Here is a 20,193-nt window from a genome sequence, read left to right on the forward strand (position 1 = left end):
TCTACCCTTGTGAAAAGTCCTTACCAGAATCTACTTTTGTAAAAAAATCTTTTTGCTGCTGTCGATCAAGGCATTTTGCTTAAAAAAAAACACCAAAACCCGAAAACTAACAAAACCAAAATAAAAAACGCAGCTGCCCACTGTCCATGAATGAAGATGCTGCATCTCTGAGCGGTGGCATGGGCTCAAAGTGAGTGTAGGTAGATCACTAAGTGCCGGAAGCTGGGTGCAAGGAATTGTGGGAGGCAGTTCATTCCGGGATCAGGCATTTTCCGCCCTTGAGCAGAGGACCATGAGAGGGCGTTGGGGGCGCTCGTGAGGACCCGGACAAGGAGAGGGAGGTAGAGGTTGGAGTGGTGGGTCGGGGAAGGGCTCCGGAAGGTGCAAGTACAGGTTGTCGTCATGGTGAGGAGAGCCTCTCTCTGGACTGGGGTTGGGCGCCCGAGGCCAGGGCTCTGGGACAAAGCCCTGCGCGCTGGGACCTGACACCCTTGCCGCGGGGCTGCGGAGCCCTGTGACGTAGCCGGCTTCAGCATCCATCCCAGGCGGCAGGAACTCGGCGTCCGCGTCCTCCTTGTTGGCCTCTTCTTGGCAGGCGATCTCTGGGACAGCTGCGCACAAGAATCCCGGCTCCAGGGCCATGTACTCCCCTGGAGCGCTCAGGAAAGCGCCCCGTCCCAGGCCCTGTCCCCACGGGCCTTCCACACCCGAGCCCAGGAGGGCCTTGGGGACCAGCATGAGGATGTGATCTCCGAGAGACACTTGCAGCACGGACGTGGGCTCGGGCTCCAGCAGCAGGTCGACGTCGTCCAGGGGCAGGTGCAGGCCACAGCCGGCGGGCAGGACCACCATGGAGGTTAGCGTGCCCTTGGCCTGGGGCTCAGGCACGTTGTCCATGCTGGGCACCGCCTCAGCTTCGGGTTCCTCCATTCGATGGCGCTTACCAGGGCCAGGTCCTCCGGGCTGCGGCCCCCACCAGTCCGCAAGGTAGGCGATGGGGCTGCGGGGCCGGCTGCCCATCACCTTGACCGACGGACCTGCGGGCGGCGGTCCCAGAGCCTGGCAGAGGGCGAGGAGGCGCTCGGTCCTGCACGCTGTGACGGGTCTCGATGACAGGTGAGGCAAGCCGGGACGGGCCGAATGGGGCGCAGGACAGCGCGATGCGGGTCGAGTCCTCGGAGCTCTGGGGTCACGTCCCGAGAGTACCGCAGTCCAGGTTTCTAGCGGAGCTGCGTCTGCAGCTGGGTTGGGCCTCGGGCGTTGGAATCTTCAGCTCTTCACGCTGACCCCTATGCTCGCTGGATGATTAACAACATGGGATGTCATGTGACCTGCGGCTGCCGGGAAGTCTCAGTGTAAGCCCCGCCTTCTGCCAGAGATAGGATTGGATCAGCGTTAGTGCAATGCAGTAGCGGGAGAGTTTTGTTTTTTTTTAAACGGAAGTGTAGCATAATACTCCTTGGGTGCCCGTATGCGGCCCAGTGGTCTTTATTACTTTTATTCTTGGGAAAATATCCAAAATACAATCTCATCAACTGCTTGCTTACTTTTAGAAGTAGCTTATGTCTAATGTCTTCTAAGATTTTCCATGAGGCTATGAAAAGCCTTTATCCCATCACCAGTCACTCCTTCCCAACCCTACCCACGTGGTTCTTGAAATTCTTTTCACCCAGGAGACAAATTAGAAATGCAATTTTTCTTCGGTAAAAAAACTTGAAAATATTCAAGTGAAATGGACTGATTGCAGTTTTTGTTGTTGTTTCTGGAGACCAGTATGTGGTAATTATTAATAACAGTATGGAAATTTTATCATGAAGTTAGCCTTTGTCTTTAAACTTGCTGTCTGACGTGTTATAATGAGTGTTTAAAAAGTTAGTTTATTCACTTCTCATTAGTGAAGGTCAGAGGAGAGAAGGAAATTTTACAAAATTAAACACCAGGGTTGTGTTGGACTTGGGAATTAAATACACACGTTTAACTTTAAAACAGAGATCTTTGACATTTTACCTATACGCTTATGGCAAAAAACCTAGATGTGGAATTGCTGGGTAGTAGTGTGTGGCACCGGAACAATAGGAGAGAGAAAGCCAGACTGCTTTCTTAAATAGTTGTGCTAATTTATATTTCTGTGAGCAGTGGGTAAGTGTTCCCTTTCCACCACATCCTTGCCAACACTTAGTATGGTTAGATTTCTAAGCATTTTCCAATCTGATGGTATTTCATCATTTATTTATACTGTATTTCTCTGATTACTTATAAGGTTGATCATGTTTTCATATGTATTGGCCACTTGTGTAACATCTGTGTAGTATGTGTTTATGTCTTTTGCCCATTTTTGGATGTTACTGAATTTTGGAACTTCTTTTATATTTATGTGTGTTGAAATTATCTTTTCCCATTTTGTGGCTTGTTTGTATTCACATTCTTTATAGTGCCTTTTGATAAACAGAATTTCTTAACTTTAATATAGTTTCAGATGTATTAGTGTTGTTCTCTATGCTTTGTAATTTTTGTGTATTGTTTAAGAAATACTCCCTATTCCAAGATAATTTTTATATCTTCCGAATATTTAAATCTTCGCTTTTCAAAATTTAAACTCTTTATCCAAATCCAGATTTAAAAATGATTGTTGTCTATGGATGAGACAGTGATTCAATTTCAATTTTTTCCTCATTGTGCATGTTGACCCAATTCTTTTATTGAAAAGTGCTTTCCTGGGACTTGCCTGACAGTCTGTTGGTTAAGACTCTGTGCTTCCACCGCAGGGGACATGGGTTTGATCCCTGGTCGGGGAACTAAGATCCCACAAGCTGCGCAGCATGGCCAAAAAAAAAAAAATCTTTTCTCTTTGAACTGCATCATTTCCTGGGTTACATACTTTTTGGTTTACGTGTGGATATGTTTTTCATCTATTATGATGCACTGATTTAATTGTCTAACCAGAAGCAATTTCACACAATTAATACTTTTAATACATTGTTTGCAAAATATTTAACATATAATAATTAATACAATACTAATTAAATTAGTATACTTTCATAATAAGTTTTTTAGTCGACAAAATCTTTGTTTATGACCATTTTTGAAAAATGGATTTATTAAGCAAAGAATTCCTGGTCAAAACACTTGTTTTCTAGCAGTACTGCTATTATTCCACTGTTTACTGTCTTCCATTGCTGTTTCTGAGAAGTCAGTTGTCTGACTGAATTGCCTTTTTATTGTAGTTGTCTTTTCTTTCTGCTTATAAAAAATATTCTCTTTGGATTTGGTGTTTTGTGGGTTTATAGTAGTCTGTCTAAATGTGTATTTTTTAAAATTTATCAATCTTGAAAGTTGTTGTGCTTCCTGAATGAGGACACTATACTATGTCCCAGAACTATGTATATTCTTGCAAATAGGCTTCTTTTCCCTTTCTTCCATGCTGAAAGTCTTGCCACCTCTACTTGCCATAGGATCATGAAGACTAATTTCATCATGCCTTTTACTCCTGTTCATTGTAGGAAACTGTTCATCCCTAATATCTCAGATTAAAAATCTTCAAATACTCAGTACCTGGCCTTTTCTCACTACCTCATATCCTTCTCCTTTTCATTCTGCCTTCTGGAACTCATAGTCAATCACAGAACTAAAAACTCTTCAACTTCCGTGATATTCCCTTTAACTTTCTTTTTATAACTGAAACCTGCTTCTTCTGAGTTCCCTTTTTTCCCTGGAGGCTTCTCAAGTGGAGGCTATTTTCTCTCACATACCCCTAGTACCCATGGCTGGAGGTACAGTGTATGTTATTCTTGCTCCTCATTGATGTTTCCCATTCATATCTCCATTATTCCTGAATTTCACATCATCAGAGTATAACCACTGTCTAATCTGTCTTGGTGCAATCCTCTACCCTCTTTCCAACTGTAGGACGCCTCTCCCTCACTCCTTAAATGTTTTTTACTCTTGGCTTTCTGTCACTCTCTATTGTTATTTGGTTGTACCAGGTCTTAGTTGCTGCTTGTGGGCTCCTTAGTTGTGGCATGCAAACTCTTAGTTGTGGCATGCATGTGGGATCTGGTTCCCTGACCAGGGATCGAACCCAGGCCCGCTGCATTGGGAGCATGGAGTCTTAACCACCGCACCACCAGGGAAGTCCCTCTGTCACTCTCTCTTGATGCTGTCATAATTCTTGGTGATTTCAAAATGCACATTAGGTAGTTTTTACAGAACACTGGTGTATCTCTATCTTATACCACTCCCCTGCATTCTAGACTCCCATCTCTCACTTCCTACTAAACATCTCCACTGAATATGTAACAGGCACTTCACATGACATATGTCCAAAATTGAACATTTTTTTCTATATGTACTACCCTTAGGTCTTTCCAATTTCAGAAAATAACAATTGCATTTTTTTTGCCCTTGTCCCAAACCCTAAAGTTATCCTAGCATCTCTCTCACCTCTTGCATGAGGAAATTCTGTTTTCTCTGTCTTCAGAATATATCCAACTACATGCCACTTCATATCACTCCTCTTCTATTACTTTAATGTAAGGCACCGTTACTTCTTGTGTGAATTATTGTACTCCATGAAGGCAGTAATTTTTAACTATTTTGTTCTTGGCTGTACTCCTGGAGTTTGGAAAGGTGCCTGGTACATAGTAGGCACTTAATGCATGTTTGTTGAATGAATGAGTGACTGATTTTTTTCTGTCATCACATCTGGAGAATTTCTCATTCATTATTTCTGTGAATAAAGCTACTTCCTGTGCTTTCAGTGTTCCCCCTCTCTATCTACAACAGTCATGTAGTAGAACTACTCCCTCTCTGATAATGTCTCTTAGTCTCCCTTTCATATTTTATGTTTTTACCCTCCTTAGCTTTATGGATGATTTCTCTAGCTCAGTGTTTCCATTTTCTTTTTTTAATTTTTATTTTATATTGGGATATAGTTGATTTACAATGTTGTGTTAGTTTCCAGTGTAACAGCAATGTGGTTCAGTTATACATATACATATATCCATTCTTTTTCAGATTCTTTTCCCATATAGGTTATTGCAGAATATTGAGTAGACTTCCCTGTGCTATACAGTAGGTCCTTGTTGATCATCTATTTTATATATAGTAATGTGTATATGTTAATCCCAAACTCCTAATTTATCCCTCCCCCCACCTTTCCCTTTGGTAACCATAAGTTTGTTTTCGAAGTCTGTGAGTCTGTTTCTGTTTTGTAAATAAATATCATCTTTTTAGATTCCACTTTTAAGTGATATCATACGATATTTGTCTTTCTCTGTCTGACTTACTTCACTTAGTATGATATTCTCTGGGGCCATCCACGTTGCTGCAAATGACATTATTTCTTTTTTATGGCTGAGTAGTATTCCATTTTATATATGTATCACATCTTCTTTATCCACCCCTCTGTCGATGGATATTTAGGTTGCTTCTGTGTCTTGCTATTGTAACTAGTGCTGCAATGAACACTGGGGTGCATGTATCTTTTTGAATTAGAGTTTTATCCAGATATATGCCCAGGAGTGGGATTGCTCGATCATGTGGTAGTTCTATTTTTAGTTTTTTAAGGAACCTCCATACTGTTTTCCATAGTGGCTGCACCAACTTACATTCCCACCAGCAGTGTAGGAGGGTTCCCTTTTCACCACACCCTCTCCAGCAATTATTATTTGTAGACTTTTAAATGATGGCCATTCTGACCAGTGTGAGGTGATACCTCACTGAAGTTTTGATTTGCATTTCTCTAATATTTAGTGATGTTGAGCATCTTTTCATGTGTTTTTTTTAAAATATAGATTTATTTATTTATTTATGGCTGTGTTGGGTCTTCCTTGTTGCTCACGGGCTTTCTCTAGTTGAGGCGTGCGGGGGCTACTCTTCACTGCAGTGCGTGGGCTTCTCATTGCAGTGGCTTCTCTTGCTGGCGGAGCATGGGCTCTAGGCACGCAGGCTTCAGTAGTTGTGGCATGTGGGCTCAGTAGTTGTGGCTCACGTGCTCTAGAGTGCAGGCTCAGTAGTTGTGGCGAACGGGCTTAGTTGCTCCGCAGCATGTGGGATCTTCCCGGACCAGGGATCGAACCCGTGTCCCTTGCATTGGCAGGTGATTCTTAACCACTGCTCCACCAGGGAAGTCCCTCATGTGCTTTTTGGCCATATTTATTTCTTCTTTGGAGAAATGTTTATTTAGGTCTTCTGCCCAATTTTTGATTGGGTTGTTTGTTTTATTGAGCTGCATGAGCTGTTTGTATGTTTTGCAGATTAGTCCCTTGTCAGTCGCATCGTTTGCAGATATTTTCTCACATTTTGTGGGTTGTCTTTTCATTTTATTTATGATTTCCTTTACTGTGCAAAAGCTTTATGGGTGACTTCTCTAGTTCAGTGTTCCCATCCATTTTTAATTCTGTCTAAACTGTTGTTTAACCCATTCATTGTATTTCTCACTTCCATGTTTACAAATTTAATCCCCAGAAATTTTCTTTAGTTCCCTTTTAAAGTTGCCATATCTTTTGATATTTTTTCTTAGCTACACTTATGTTGCCCTCTTTTGTGTCCTCAAATCATATTAATTTTATTTTAAGATAGTTTATATATGATAATTCATCAATTTCAATCATTTGAGGGACTGATTTACCTTTTCCTTGTTTTGAATATTTCTCATTTTTTCTTACTTATGGTGGTTTCTTCCCTTATGTGTTCTCTGATTTTGGATTATAAGTTTAGAATCACAAGAAGGTCATCTCTGAGAAGGTACTTAGCCCTGAGTATAAGCTGTATTCTCAGAGAAAATTTGTTTTACTTTTGCCAGGTTAACCGTCTACCAGAGAATATCTTGAACTAAACTGTCACCTACCCCCTATTCTGTTCAATTCTACCTGGAGCCAAGGCTGAGACAGATACATTTATGTCCCATCTCCTTTTGTTTTATGAGGTGTTTTTTTTCTTTTTCTTGTTAGATTAGCTATTGGAGGTATTTTCTGGAAGCCTGGGATTTTTTTCAGGGCTGTGTGACCCGGACTTTTATTCGCTCCCCCATAAATGGGCCATTAAAACCAAAGCTCTAGGTCATCATAGAATGTTAGGTATCCCCATGTACCTTCTTGTTTTAGCATACACTTTCCTGTCTGGGTTTGTGATATGTCATCATTTTTGACCTTGGAAGATTTCTCTTACATTTTTACTAGCTGTGATATGCCTTTAAAATACTAAAATAATTTTTATCCATCAGTTTCATGAGTGTTCCTCTTGAGGATATTTTGTACTGTTTGGTTCACATGTTGCTAAAAATGGGTACCCTCAGTTATTTCTAATGTAGATTATGAGGCTCTTGCAATAGAAGGTATAATTTTGCAAACAGGGCCATCTTCCCTCTTCATAATAATCAGATAATTAGGCTGGGACTTGTGTCTGATTGATTGCTATGTTTTGGGGGTAAGGATGAGAGATTGTGGAATTGTGGTGGGAATTGTGGATGAGATGGTAGTACAGGGGATTCCTTCTACTGGAGGCAGAGAGCAATGATAGGAAATATTAAAGCATATTAAATATAGACATCTACTTTGAAAAGAAAGACACAAGCTTGCAGGGACCAGAGACAGAGTAGAAAATCCAATCTCTGAATGGACAGCTGATATTTTGATGTATTTGGGGCACTGAGACTAAAATATATAATGGCAGCTGGGATTTCTGTTCTTTTGAGGGGGCTCAAAATCAGCCCATTGCCAATCATCAGAGGTTGAAGAGGCAGTGACGACTATTTCAAGGTTGTACCTGTGGTTGATCAGGAAAGACAGGTGGAAACTGCAAATGACCAGTTGTGATTTGTGACATGTAATTGCTTGGGGATTAGACCTGTGACGTTCTAGAGTTCCAAAAGCCATGGCTCTGAGTTGTTTTCCACTAGGAAGTGGAAATTATAAAAAATTATAACTGTGAGATGAAGAAGATGAATTCTCACTCAAAAGGCACCCACCAATGAAATGACCAAGCATATGCGGCAATCCAAAGTGATGAAAGAACAAAGAATAGGAGATTTTACTTGTGAGGAAATTGAATTAAGGGAGCCATTAATTAATGTTTAAATAATTTCAAAACATAAAGGATGGAATACCATCCATGAAACAAAAATAGGAGTTTATAATACTAAGTGGGGAAGTTTTGAAACAAGAATAAGGAAGTAAAATCTTGAAAAAAATTCTTTGAAATAAATACATTCTTGTAGAAGTATAAACAGAAGAAACTTGATTAAAGTATTAATTGGATTAAAAAATAGAAAGCTGGAGTTGACAAAGCATACAGCACATGATATTAAGATGTTAAGAGTCATGGGAGATTGAGCAGTGCCACTATTTATCTGATTGGATTTCCAGACATGAGGATGTGTTTTTTTTTTTAATTAATTTATTATTTTTGGCTGTGTTGGGTCTTCGTTTCTGTGCGAAGGCTTTCTCTAGTTGCGGCGAGTGGGGGCCACTCTTCATCGCGGTGCGTGGACCTCTCACTATCGCGGCCTCTCTTGTTGCGGAACAGGCTCCAGACGCGCAGGCTCAGTAGTTGTGGCTCACGGGCCCAGGTGCTCCGCGGCATGTGGGATCTTCCCAGACCAGGGCTCAGAACCCGTGTCCCCTGCATTGGCAGGCAGATTCTCAACCACTGCGCCACCAGGGAAGCCCGAGGATGTGTGTTATTACAAGAGATAGAGCCTAAGATTTTGTGGGATTTCAGGCAAGAGATAATTTCCCATATTGATAGTTAACCAAATCCATCGAGCCAAATAAAAATAGAATCTACCCCTAGAGATGTTACAGTAAAACTGTAGGATGCCAAAGGAAAAGAAACATTTTAAAATATGCTAAAATGTCAAAAAATACTTAGGAATAAGCCTGACCAAGGGCGTTAAAGACTTATATGCTGAGAACTATAGAACACTGATAAAGGACATTGAAGATGATTCAAAGAAATGGAAAGATATCCCATGCTTTTGGATTGGAAGAATCAATATTGTAAAATGGCCATACTCCCCAAGGCAATGTACAGATTTAATGCGAGCCCTATCAAATTACCCATGACATTTTTCACAGAACTAGAACAAATAATCCTAAAATTTATATGGAACCATAAAAAACCCAGAATTGCCAAAGCAATCCTGAGGAAAAAGAACAAAGTTGGAGGCATAACCTCCTTCTTCAGACAATACTACAAAGCTACAGTAATCATAATAGTGTGGTATTGGCACAAAAACAGACATATGGATCAATGGAACAGAATAGAGAGCCCAGAAGTAAACCCACACACCTACAGTCAGTCTTTGACAAAGGAGGCAAGCATATACAACATAGAAAGACAGTCTCTGCAGCAAGTGATGTTGGGAAAGCTGGACTGCTGCATGTAAATCAGTGATATTAGAACAGTCCCTCGCCATTCTCTCACACACTACCAAATGTAAAATAGATAGCTAGTGTGAAGCAGCCGCATAGCACAGGGAGATCAGCTTGGTGGTTTGTGATCACCTAGAGCGGTGGGATAGGGAGGGTGGGAGGGAGGGAGACGCAGGAGGGAAGAGATATGGGGACATATGTATGTGTATAACTGATTCACTTTGTTATAAAGCAGAAACTAACACACCACTGTAAAGCAATTATACTCCAATAAAGATGTTAAAAAAACAGTCCCTCACACCATACACAAAAATAAACCCAAAATGGCTTAAAGATTTAAATATAAGACATGACACCATAAAACTCCTAGAAGAGAACATAGACAAAATATTCTCTGACAAAAATCGTAGCAGTGTTTCCATAGGTCAGTCTCCCAAGGCAATAGAAATAAAAGCAAAAATAAACAAATGGGACCTAATCAAACTTACAAGCTTTTACACAGCAAAAGAAACCATAAACAAAATGAAAAGACAGCCTATGGATGGGGGAAAAAATTTGCAACTGATGTCACTGACAAGGGCTTAATTTCCAAAATATACAAACAGGTTATATAACTCTATAACAAAAAACCCAAAGAATCCAATCAAAAAATGGGCAGGGCTTCCCTGGTGGCGCAGTGGTTGAGAGTCCGCCTGCCGATTCAGGGGACACAGGTTCGTGCCTGGTCCGGGAAGATCCCACATGCCACGGAGCGGCTGGGCCCCTGAGCCATGTCCGCTGAGCCTGCGCATCCGGAGCTTGTGCTCCACAACGGGAGAGGCCGCAACAGTGAGAGGCCTGCGTACTGCGAAAAAAAAAAAAAAAAAAGGGCAGAAGACCTAAATAGACATTTCTCCAAAGAAGACATACAGAAGGCCAAAAAGCACATGAAAAGATGCTCAACATCACTAATTACTAGACAAATGCAAATCAAAACTACAATGAGGTTATCACCTCACACTGGTCAGCATGACCATCATTAAAAAGTCCACATATAATAAATGCTGGAGAGGGTGTGGAGAAAAGGGAACTCTCCTACAGTGTTGAAGGGCATGTAAATTGGTGCAGCCATTATGGAGAACAGTATGGAGATTTCTTAAAAAACTAAAAACAGTTGCTATATGGTCCAGCAGTCCCACTCCTGGGCAAATATCCAGAGAAAACTCTAATTTGAAAAGATACATGCACCCCAGTGTTCATAGTATCACTGTTTAAAATAGCCAACTGGCTACTTCCTTGGTGGCGCAGTGGTTAAGAATCTGCCTGCCAGTGCAGGGGACACGGGTTTGAGCCCTGGGCTGGGAAGACCCCACATGCCACCAAGCAACTAAGCCCGTGTGCCACAACTACTGAAGCCCACTAGGCTAGAGCCCACGAGCCACAGCTACTGAGCCCACATGCCATTACTGAAGCCTGCGTGCCTAGACCCCGTGCTCTGCAACAAGAGAAGCCACCGCAATGAGAAGCCTGCGCACTGCCACGAAGAGTAGCCCCCACTCGCTGCAACTAGAGAAAGCCCACATGCAGCAACAAAACCCAACACAGCCAAAAATTAAATAAATAAATAAATAAATGAAAAAAAAATAGCCATACATGGAAGCAACCTACTAAATGCCTATCTACAGATGAATGGATAAAAAGATGTGGCATACCTATACACTGGAATACTACTCAGCCATAAAAGAGAATGAAATGATGCCATTTGCAGCAACATGGATGGACCTAGAGATTATCGTACTAAGTGAAGTAAGTCAAAGAAAGACAGATATCATAAGTTATCACTTATATGTGGAATCTAAAATATAATACAAATGAACTTATTTACAAAACAGAAATAGACTCACAGACATAGAAAACAATCTCATGCTTACCAAAGGGGAAAGAGGGTGGGGGAGAGATAAATTAGGAGTTTGGGATTAGCAGATACAAAACTATTATGTATTCAATGTAAAACAGATAAACAAGGTCCTACTGTATAGCACAGGGAATTATATGCAATATCCTGTAATAAACCATAACCATGTAAAAGAATATGGAAAAAAATATATAACTTTGCTGTACACCAGAAACTAACACAACAATGTAAATCAACTATACTTCAATAAAAAATAAAACTAAATTAAAAAATGTGCTAATGAACAGCTGAATCAAATATAATAGGAATAACAACTTGATTGGCGGAGACCTCTTGCCTGCAACAACAATAAAAAATGGCAGAACAATGGAGTAATGTCTTTAAAGTACTTAAATAAAACTTTAGAATTAGGAATGAATATATAATAAAACATTTTCAGATATACAAGACTAAGAGAGTGTACTACGCAAAACATGCTGAGATTTACAAAACAAAGATAATTTACTACACATAGGGTACAGTGGAAAGAACTATTAACGTATATTCTTCAGCAAGAAGAAAATTGAGGCTAGACTTTGAGAGTGGAATATAAGAATAAAGAGGTAGAGAGGAAATGGTAAAGCATGTTGGTGAATATAAATACTATTGATGTTTAAGAAAACTGAAACCATCTTGTTTTCAGCTTTACCTGTAGATTTTATTTCTTTTATAAATATGTGAAACAAATATGGTAATTAATGTTTTATTTTTTAAAAATTTTATTTATTTATTTTTGGCTGCATTGGGTCTTCGTTGCTGCGCACCGGCTTTCTCTAGTTGCAGTGAGCGGGGGCTACTCTTTGTTGAGATGCACGGGCTTCTCTCTGGTTGCGAAGCATGGGCTCTAGGTGCACGGGCTTCAGTCGTGCCTAATGGGCTTAGTTGCTCCGAGGCATGTGGGATCTTCCCGGATCAGGGCTCAAACCCGTGTCCCCTGCATTAGCAGGCAGATTCTTAACCACTGCGCCACCAGGGAGGCCCCTAAATTAATGTTTTAAAAGTTAGAGGTTTGATTTACAAAAGAAAAAACTCAGGGTAGAATTTAAAAGGTATGAATAATGTGGAATAGCAGGAATGCAGACATTTCACATCAGTCTGTGAGTGAAAATAACCAGAGGAACAGATTTAAAAACGAAACGCGTATCCTAATACGTGCTGAAAACATCTGATAAAATCCAACATTTATTCATAATGAAAAGTGAACTTGACTGGAAGAGAACTTCCTCAGGTTAAGAGGAAGCTATGAACAAACATCATACAATTATGTATAGTAACCATCATACTGTTTTGCAGTTTTCCAGGAGAGAAGCTCAAAACACCAAGAAAGAAAAAAGCCATGGCTAAAAATCTTTATAAATTCACGGGAAAACACATAACATGAGAAATCCATTTATTTTTTGGTTTGGGGAGAAATAGGGTAGCAACGGTATGGTGCTGGAGAGAGTGGAATTTGAGAGAAAATAACTGATGCAAACGAGCGGGAATGGATGGGTCTGAGAATGATCTTGTAAAGAAGTCCAGATGTCTGAAAACACATTGTCCGGTATCCCTGGGCAGATTTTCCATTACAAAGATGAGGTCTAGAGTCTGCTTTCTTTTCCTGACGTCTTCTCCTGCTACTATAGCCAGTCTGGAGGGGAAAAGGAGTTGTTGGCACACGAAATGCTTAATTTCCAGGTTGTAGGACATTCAGTGTAAAAGACGCTGGGAAATCCATTGGGCCTCCAGGATGGTAGCCAGAATTTGTGTGTGTGTGTACCGGGGTGCAGTTCATTCCGGGAACAGACATCTCTGGGCCTTGCGCTTAGGACCATGGGGGTGTTGGGGGCGCTCGTGAGGACCCGGAGGACTCGGAGAGGGAGGTAGAGGTTGGAGTGGTGAGTCGGGGAAGGGCTCCAGAAGGTGGAAGCCCAGGTTGTCGTCGTGGTGAGGAGAGCCTTTCTCTGGACTAGGGGTGGGCGCCCGAGGCCAGGGCTCTGGGACAAAGCCCTGCGCGCTGGGGCCCGACACCCTTGCGGTGGGGCTGCGGAGCCCAGCGACGGAGCCGGCCTCAGCATCCATCCCAGGCGGCAGGAACTCGGCGTCTGCTTCCTCCTTGTTGGCCTCTTCTTGGCAGGCGATCTCTGGGACAGCTGCGCAGAAGAATCCCGGCGCCAGGGCCATGTACTCCCCGGGAGGGCTCAGGAAAGCGCCCCGTCCCAGGCCCTGTCCCCACGGGCCTTCCACACCCGAGCCCAGGAGGGCCTCGGGGACCAGCATGAGGATGTGATCTCCGAGAGACACTTGCAGCACGGACGTGGGCTCGGGCTCAAGGAGCACGTCGACGTCGTCTAGGGACAGGTGCAGGCCACAGCCGGCGGGCAGGACCACTACGGAAGTGAGCGCGTCCGCGGTCGGAGGTTCCGTCAGGTTGTCCAGGCTGGGCGTCGCCTCGGACTCGGACTCGGGGCCCTCGGGCTCCTCCGTGCGGCGGCGCTTGGCGGGGCCGGGTCCTTCGGCCTGCGGTCCCCACCAGTCCGCAGGGTAGGCACTGGGGCTGCGGGGCCGGCTGCCCATGACCTCGACCGACGGACAGCGCTCCCGGGGCCTGGCAGAGGGCGAGGGGGCGGAGCGCTCGATCCTGCACGCTGTGACGGGTTCCGACGACGGCTGAGGCAAGCCGGGGCGGGGCGGCGCGATGCGGGGACGGCAGGACTGCGCGATACGGGACGAGTCCTCGGAGCTCCGGGGCCGCCTCCCCGGGATCCTGCAGTTCAGGTTTCTAGGGGATCGGCGTCTGTCGCTAGGCTGGGCCTGGCGCCTTCGAATCTTCAGCTCCTCTCGCCGATTCGTCTACGCAACAGACAGCGAAAGATGTTGCAGGTGAAGCCAGTGGAATCCTAGTCGCAAAATGTCACGCTAAGCTCCGCCCCTTCCAAGGCTCCGCCCCGTAGAACTCGCGGTGTCTGTGCTGCCCAATAGCCGGGGCTGTGGTTGGTAGGAAGCTACTGTTGCAGTCCTACAGGGGGCAGAATACTCGTGTACTTCATTTTTAGAGGAAAAAAAGATACACCGGAAATGGAACTTTAAATATTAGTCACCTTTAAGGTTAATATTTTCCTTTGATTTCAGGCATTCTAGAGAAAAAAACCACTCAAATAGACCACCCCCTTGGCAACATAAAACGGACCTATCTAAATGTCCCATGAAATTCCTTTAATGCTTGGTCTTTCATTTCAGGAGTAAATGGAAAATACTCATATATGTTTAGGTAAAGTTCTGTCTTAGTAGTAAAATATTTGTGGCAGTTCCTTCCTGAAGATAAAAGCTGTTATAAAATTAAAACAATCTTAGTATAATTGTTTTATTCAGTATTTATTATGTCAGCCATTCTACTGAGGTTTAAAAAATGATCTTTTTTAAAAAAATTTTTTAATTTTTATTTATTTTTGGCTGCGTTGGGTCTTTGTTGCTGCGTGCGGGCTTTCTCTAGTTGCGGCGAGCGGGGGCTACTGTTCGCTGCGGTGCACAGGCTTCTCGTTGCGGTGGCTTCTCTTTGTTGCGGAGCACAGGCTCTAGGCACACGGGCTTCTGTAGTTGTGGCACACAGGCTCAGTAGTCGTGGGTCTTGGGCTCTAGAGTGCAGGCTCAGTAGTTGCGGCACACGGGTTTAGTTGCTCCACGGCATGTGGGATCTTCCCGGACCAGGGCTCGAACCCGTGTCTCCTGCATTGGCAGGCGGATTCTTAACTACTGCGCCACCAGGGAAGTCCAGAAAATGATCTTTTTCTTAAAAGATAGCCCAACACTTTGTTGAGGTATGACTGACATACAAAAAGCTGTACACATTTAATATAAACAACTTGAGTTTGTAGATAAGCGTACACTCGTGAAACTACCACCACAATCAAAACCATAAAAGTATCTATGACCTGCAAAAGTTGCTTCCTGCCATCTTTGAAAAAAAAATGATCTTTTTTACTTATCACTACACCTAAGCTCAGAGTGGTCAAGTGAGGTTTCAAAACTTAAATATGTACCAAGTTTGTGTTAGATATAGGCATCCAATGCAGACTTACCTGGTTTTAAATCATGAACTCTTAACTCATACATTTATTGCATACACCTGAGAGTGAATTACTAATTGGTCCTATGTGTGTCTTTTGAAGTTAATAGGTAGGGACTTCCCTGGTGACGCAGTGGTTAAGAATCTGCCTGCCAATGCAGGGGACACGGGTTTGATCCCTGATCTGGGAAGATCCCACATGCTGCAGAGCAGCAAAACCCGTGCGCCACAACTACTGAAGCCCGTGTGCGTAGAGCCTGTGCTCCGCAACAAGAGAAGCCACGGCGATGAGAAGCCCGCGCACTGCAACCAAGAGTAGCCTCTCCTGGCCTCAACTAGAGAAAAGCCAGCATGCAGCACCGAAGACCAGACACAGCCAAAAATAAATAAATTTAAAAATTATTAAAAAAAAAATTAAAAAAAGTGTTAATAGGTAATGCGTTCCTCTTTTTTTTTCCAAAATATTTTTCACAGTTTAAACTCCTGTGAGCGGAGTATGTTTCCATTTCATTACATCCTTGTAAACATTTCTTATTGATAGACTCTTAACTGTTTTCCAGCCTGGTGTAGTAAAATGCTATATCATTGTGTTCTCATTTTGCACTTCTGATTGCCAGTCAAGGTGGATCATTTTTTTCATATGCTTATTAGCCAATATTATATTTAATTCTTTGAAATATTCCGATCTTCTTTCTTTTTTTACTTAAAAAAATTAGGTTTCAACTTTTCCTCCAACTTTTTGCAGTGTTGGTTCCTTCTTCAAAGACCAACTCCGAGAGCACTTTCTTGAAAAGGGCATTTCTGACCATTTTGTTTGGAATGGTTTCTTCATTTATTCTTTATCTCATCCCTCTCTCTGTGGCCTTCATAGTATTACCACATTCTGTAAATAAACAAAATATTGTTTAAAGAAATTGGGGTTCAGTCATACTAGTACCAGTCACTTATCAAATGTATGTGTAGCAAATGTCTCTGTCACAGTCTTTGAAGACTTTAGCACTTGATTCACTGTAATTCTCACTCATTCCACATCTGCTATAATTTGTGGTGAGTTTAATATTGTCATGGATCCCTCCTCCCCCCACATCTTGGCTTCTTAGTTCTCTTCCTCTTCAGTAATTTTGTCCTCCCTCCTACCTCGACTCATACTCTTTACCTTGTCATTATGAAACTTATATGATAGTCATCAGTTACATCCATTAGACTATAACTTAATTAGTAAATAGTAAACTGTAAACTGCCTTCACTGGTCAAGCTCACTTTAACTGTTTGTACAAAAACTTGCATATCCTCCAAGCATCATGAAGCCTAAACGATAAGCTACAAGACCTCTTCACGACCCCTATAGATAAGTACCTCTGATGTAAGAGTCTTAAGATGTTTGCCCGAGTCTTTTTCTTGGAACTTGGAGTCAGTTGTCCAGTTTGAACGTCAGCTGGTTAAGACTGGTTGGGACAACCGACTCTCCCCTCGGGCATGCAAGAGTGTCTGATCGGTGGCCGTTTGATGTCAGAGAGCCAAAACCTCCACCCTAAAAATAATGCTGCCATTTTCTGAACATGCATCCTCTGAAGAAGCATGTAGCTTAGTTGCACCTGCCGAGAATAACGGTACCTCATCTTTTTTAAAAAAATTAATTAATTAATTTAATTAATTTATTTTTGGCTGTGTTGGGTCTTCGTTGCTGCATGCGGGCTTTCTCTATTTGCAGTGATTGGGGGCTTCTCTTCGTTGCAGCGTGCAGGCCTCTCATTGCGGTGGCTTCTCTTGTTGTGGAACACGGACACTAGGCGTGTGGGCTTCAGCAGTTGTGGCACACGGGCTCAGTAGTTGTGGCACGCAGGCTCTAGAGTGCAGGCTCAGTACTTGTGGCTCATGGGCTTAGTTGCTCCGAGGCATGTGGGATCTTCCCTGACCAGATCTCCAACCCATGTCCCCTGCATTGGTAGGCGGATCCTTAACCACTGTGCCACCAGGGAAGTCCCGACCTCATCTTTTTCTAATTTTCAGCCACCTTTCACCACTCTCCCTGCACCTCAGGCCACCCTAATTCTTTATCCAGTATATATCCCTATCTCCTGGCCTTTGGGGAGATAGATTTGAGATTTGTTCTCCTTTCTCTTTGCTTGACTGCCTTGTGAGTAAACCCTTTCTCTGCTGCAAACCTCTCTATCTCAGAGTTTGGCTTTCTGTGTGTTAGGCAAATGAACGTGGCTCAGTAACAATTACTCCAAATTGTGACCCCTCTATAAGCACAACTTAAAACATTTATTCTCAGAGTACTGGCTACCTCCTAACTTTATAGCTTAGCCCTTTAAATATCCAAACTCCATCCATCCTTATGCCCTTCTGGAAAAATTTATCTTTTCAGTGAAACTTAAACTATCAGTTCTTCACTTCCCTTCGTAACTGGAACCTAAATTCCAGAGATAGTCACTTTAATCATTGCTGTATTTATATCTTTTTTGAAAATTATTTTTTTTGAGGTAACATGTGTTTATAACATTATATAAGTTTCATATGGAAAATATTATATTTCTACTTCTGTACACACTACAGCATGCTCACCAACAAAGATTTAGTTCGTATAGTCACCACGGAGTTGATCCTCTTTATCCATTTCATCCTTTCCCCTCTGGTAGCCACTACTCTGTTCTCTGTATCTACATGTTTGTTTTTGTTTGGTGTGGTTTTTTCATTTACTTTGTATGTTTTTTTATATTCCATATCTATGTGAAATCATATGGTATTTGGCTTTCTCTAGCTGACTTATTTCACTTAGCATAATACTCTCAGTGTCCATCCATGCTGTCGCAAATGGCAAGATTTTATTTTTTTCTATGGCTGTATCTATATTGTATATATTGTGTTTCACATCTTCTTTATTCATTTATTGGTTGATGGGCACTTCAGTTGTTGCTATATCTTGACTATTGTAAATAATGCTGCAATGAACATGGGGGTGCATAAGTGTTTTCAAGTTAATGTTTTCATATACTTTGGATAAATACTCAGAAGTGGGACAGCTGGATCATATAGTAGTTCTATTCCTGAATTTCTAAGGAATCTTCATACTGTTCTCCATAGTGGCTGTGCCAGTTTACATTCCCACCGACACCGCATGAGGGCTCACTTTTCTCCACATACTCGCCAACACTTTTAATTTCTTGCCTTTTGATAAAAGCCATTCTAACAGGTATGAAGTGATATCTCATTGTCGGTTTTTTTTTTTAGTTTTTTAAAAAATTGAGGTATAATGGAGTTACAGTATTATGTTTCAGGTGTACAAGATAATGATGAACAATTTCTAAAGATTATACTCCATTTATAGTTATTATAAAATATTGGCTATGGTCCCTTGTCTGGCGGTCCAGTGGTTAAGACTCCATGCTTCCAGTGCAGGGGGCCTGGGTTCAGTCCCTGTTCAGGGAACTAAGATCCCCGTGTGCTGTGGGGTATGGCCAAAAAATAAATATTGGCTGTATTCCCTGTGTTGTACAATATATCCTTGTAGCTTAATTACTTTATACATAGTAGTTTGTACCTCTTAATCTCTTACCCCTATCTTGCCTCTCCCCACTTATAACCACTAGTTTGTTCTCTATATCTGTGAATCTGTTTCTGTTTTGTTATATTCACTAGTTTGTTTTATTTTCTGGATTGCATGTTTAAGTGATAACATAACAGTATTTGTCTTTCTCTGTCTGACTTATTTCACTATGCATAATACCCTACAAGTCTATCCATGTTGTTGTAAATGACAAAATTTCACTCTTTTTTTATGGCTGAGTATATACATACACACACACACATGCATATATATATCACATCACATCTTCTTTAGCTGTTCATCTGTTGATGGACACTTAGTTGTTTCCATATTTTGGCTGTCATAAATAATGCTGCCATGAACATTCAGCTGCATGTATCTTTTCAAAATAGTGTTTTTGTTTTCTTTAGATATATACCCAGGAGTGGAATTGCTGTATCATATGGTAATTCTATTTAGTTTTTTGAGGAACCTCCACACTGTTTTCCACAGTGGCTGCACCAATTCACATTCCCACCAACAGTGTACATATGGGTGTTCCCTTTATTTCACAACCTAGCCAACATTTGTTATTTGTGGTCGTTTTGATGTTAGGTGTTCTTACAGGTGTGAGGTGGTATCTCATGGTGGTTTGATTTGTATTTCTCTGACGGTTAGTGATGTTGAGCATCTTTTCATGTGCCTGTGGGCCAACTGTTATGTCTTCTTTGGAAAAATGTCTGTTCACCTCTTCTGCCCATTTTTTAATCAAGTTGTTTTCTTTTTGATATTGAGTTGTATAAGCTGTTTATATATTTTGGATATTAACTCCTTTTGGTCATCTCATTCCCAAATATTTTCCCCCATTCAGTAGGTTGTGTTTTCATTTTGTTGATGGTTTCCTTTGCTGTGTAAAAACTTTTAGGTTTAATTAGGTCCCATTTGTTTATTTTGGCTTTTGTTTCCTTTGCCTTAGGAGACAGATTAAAAAAAATATACAGTAAAGATAGAAAATCAACCATGTACAAAGCTAGTAGGAAGGTTAAAAGCCAAAAGTAGTAATATCATCTATATCTACAATAAGCAGTTTGGGGATACACAAAATAATTAGATGTAAAATATGATGTCAAAAACAGTAATCATAAGGGGAGGAGAGTACAATTGTAGGGTTGTTAAAATGCATTTGAAATTTGAGATCAGCAACTTAAAACAATCACATATAACAATATATTGCTGTATATAAACTTCATGATAGACAAAACAAAAAAATCTATAATAGATGCACACAGAAAAAAGAGGAAAGAATTTGAACATG

General features: G+C 41.7%; 2 protein-coding genes across 2 annotated transcripts; both read right to left on the bottom strand.

Annotated features, from left to right (window-relative positions):
• Positions 1-261: 261 nt before the first annotated feature.
• LOC113612079 (proline-rich protein 23C-like) lies at positions 262-1,020 on the bottom strand. Its single transcript, XM_027091652.1, has one exon. It carries the CDS (start codon positions 1,018-1,020, stop codon positions 262-264), a length of 759 nt encoding a protein of 252 aa, XP_026947453.1.
• Positions 1,021-12,283: 11,263 nt separating this feature from the next.
• On the bottom strand, positions 12,284-14,741 carry LOC113612099 (proline-rich protein 23C-like). Its single transcript, XM_027091691.1, has one exon. The coding sequence runs from the start codon at positions 13,858-13,860 to the stop codon at positions 13,075-13,077; it is 786 nt and encodes a 261-aa protein (XP_026947492.1). The 5' UTR covers positions 13,861-14,741; the 3' UTR covers positions 12,284-13,074.
• Positions 14,742-20,193: the final 5,452 nt, after the last annotated feature.

The sequence above is a fragment of the Aethalodelphis obliquidens genome, unplaced genomic scaffold (genome assembly GCF_003676395.1).
Source record: "Aethalodelphis obliquidens isolate GAN/ISIS:26980383/991018 unplaced genomic scaffold, ASM367639v1 scaffold72, whole genome shotgun sequence".
Taxonomy (NCBI): Eukaryota; Metazoa; Chordata; class Mammalia; order Artiodactyla; family Delphinidae; genus Aethalodelphis; species Aethalodelphis obliquidens.

Excerpts from the sequence above, each read along its gene's own strand:
- LOC113612079 (XM_027091652.1), bottom strand. The coding sequence starts at position 1,020 with ATGGGCAGCCGGCCCCGCAGCCCCATCGCCTACCTTGCGGACTGGTGG.
- LOC113612099 (XM_027091691.1), bottom strand. The coding sequence starts at position 13,860 with ATGGGCAGCCGGCCCCGCAGCCCCAGTGCCTACCCTGCGGACTGGTGG.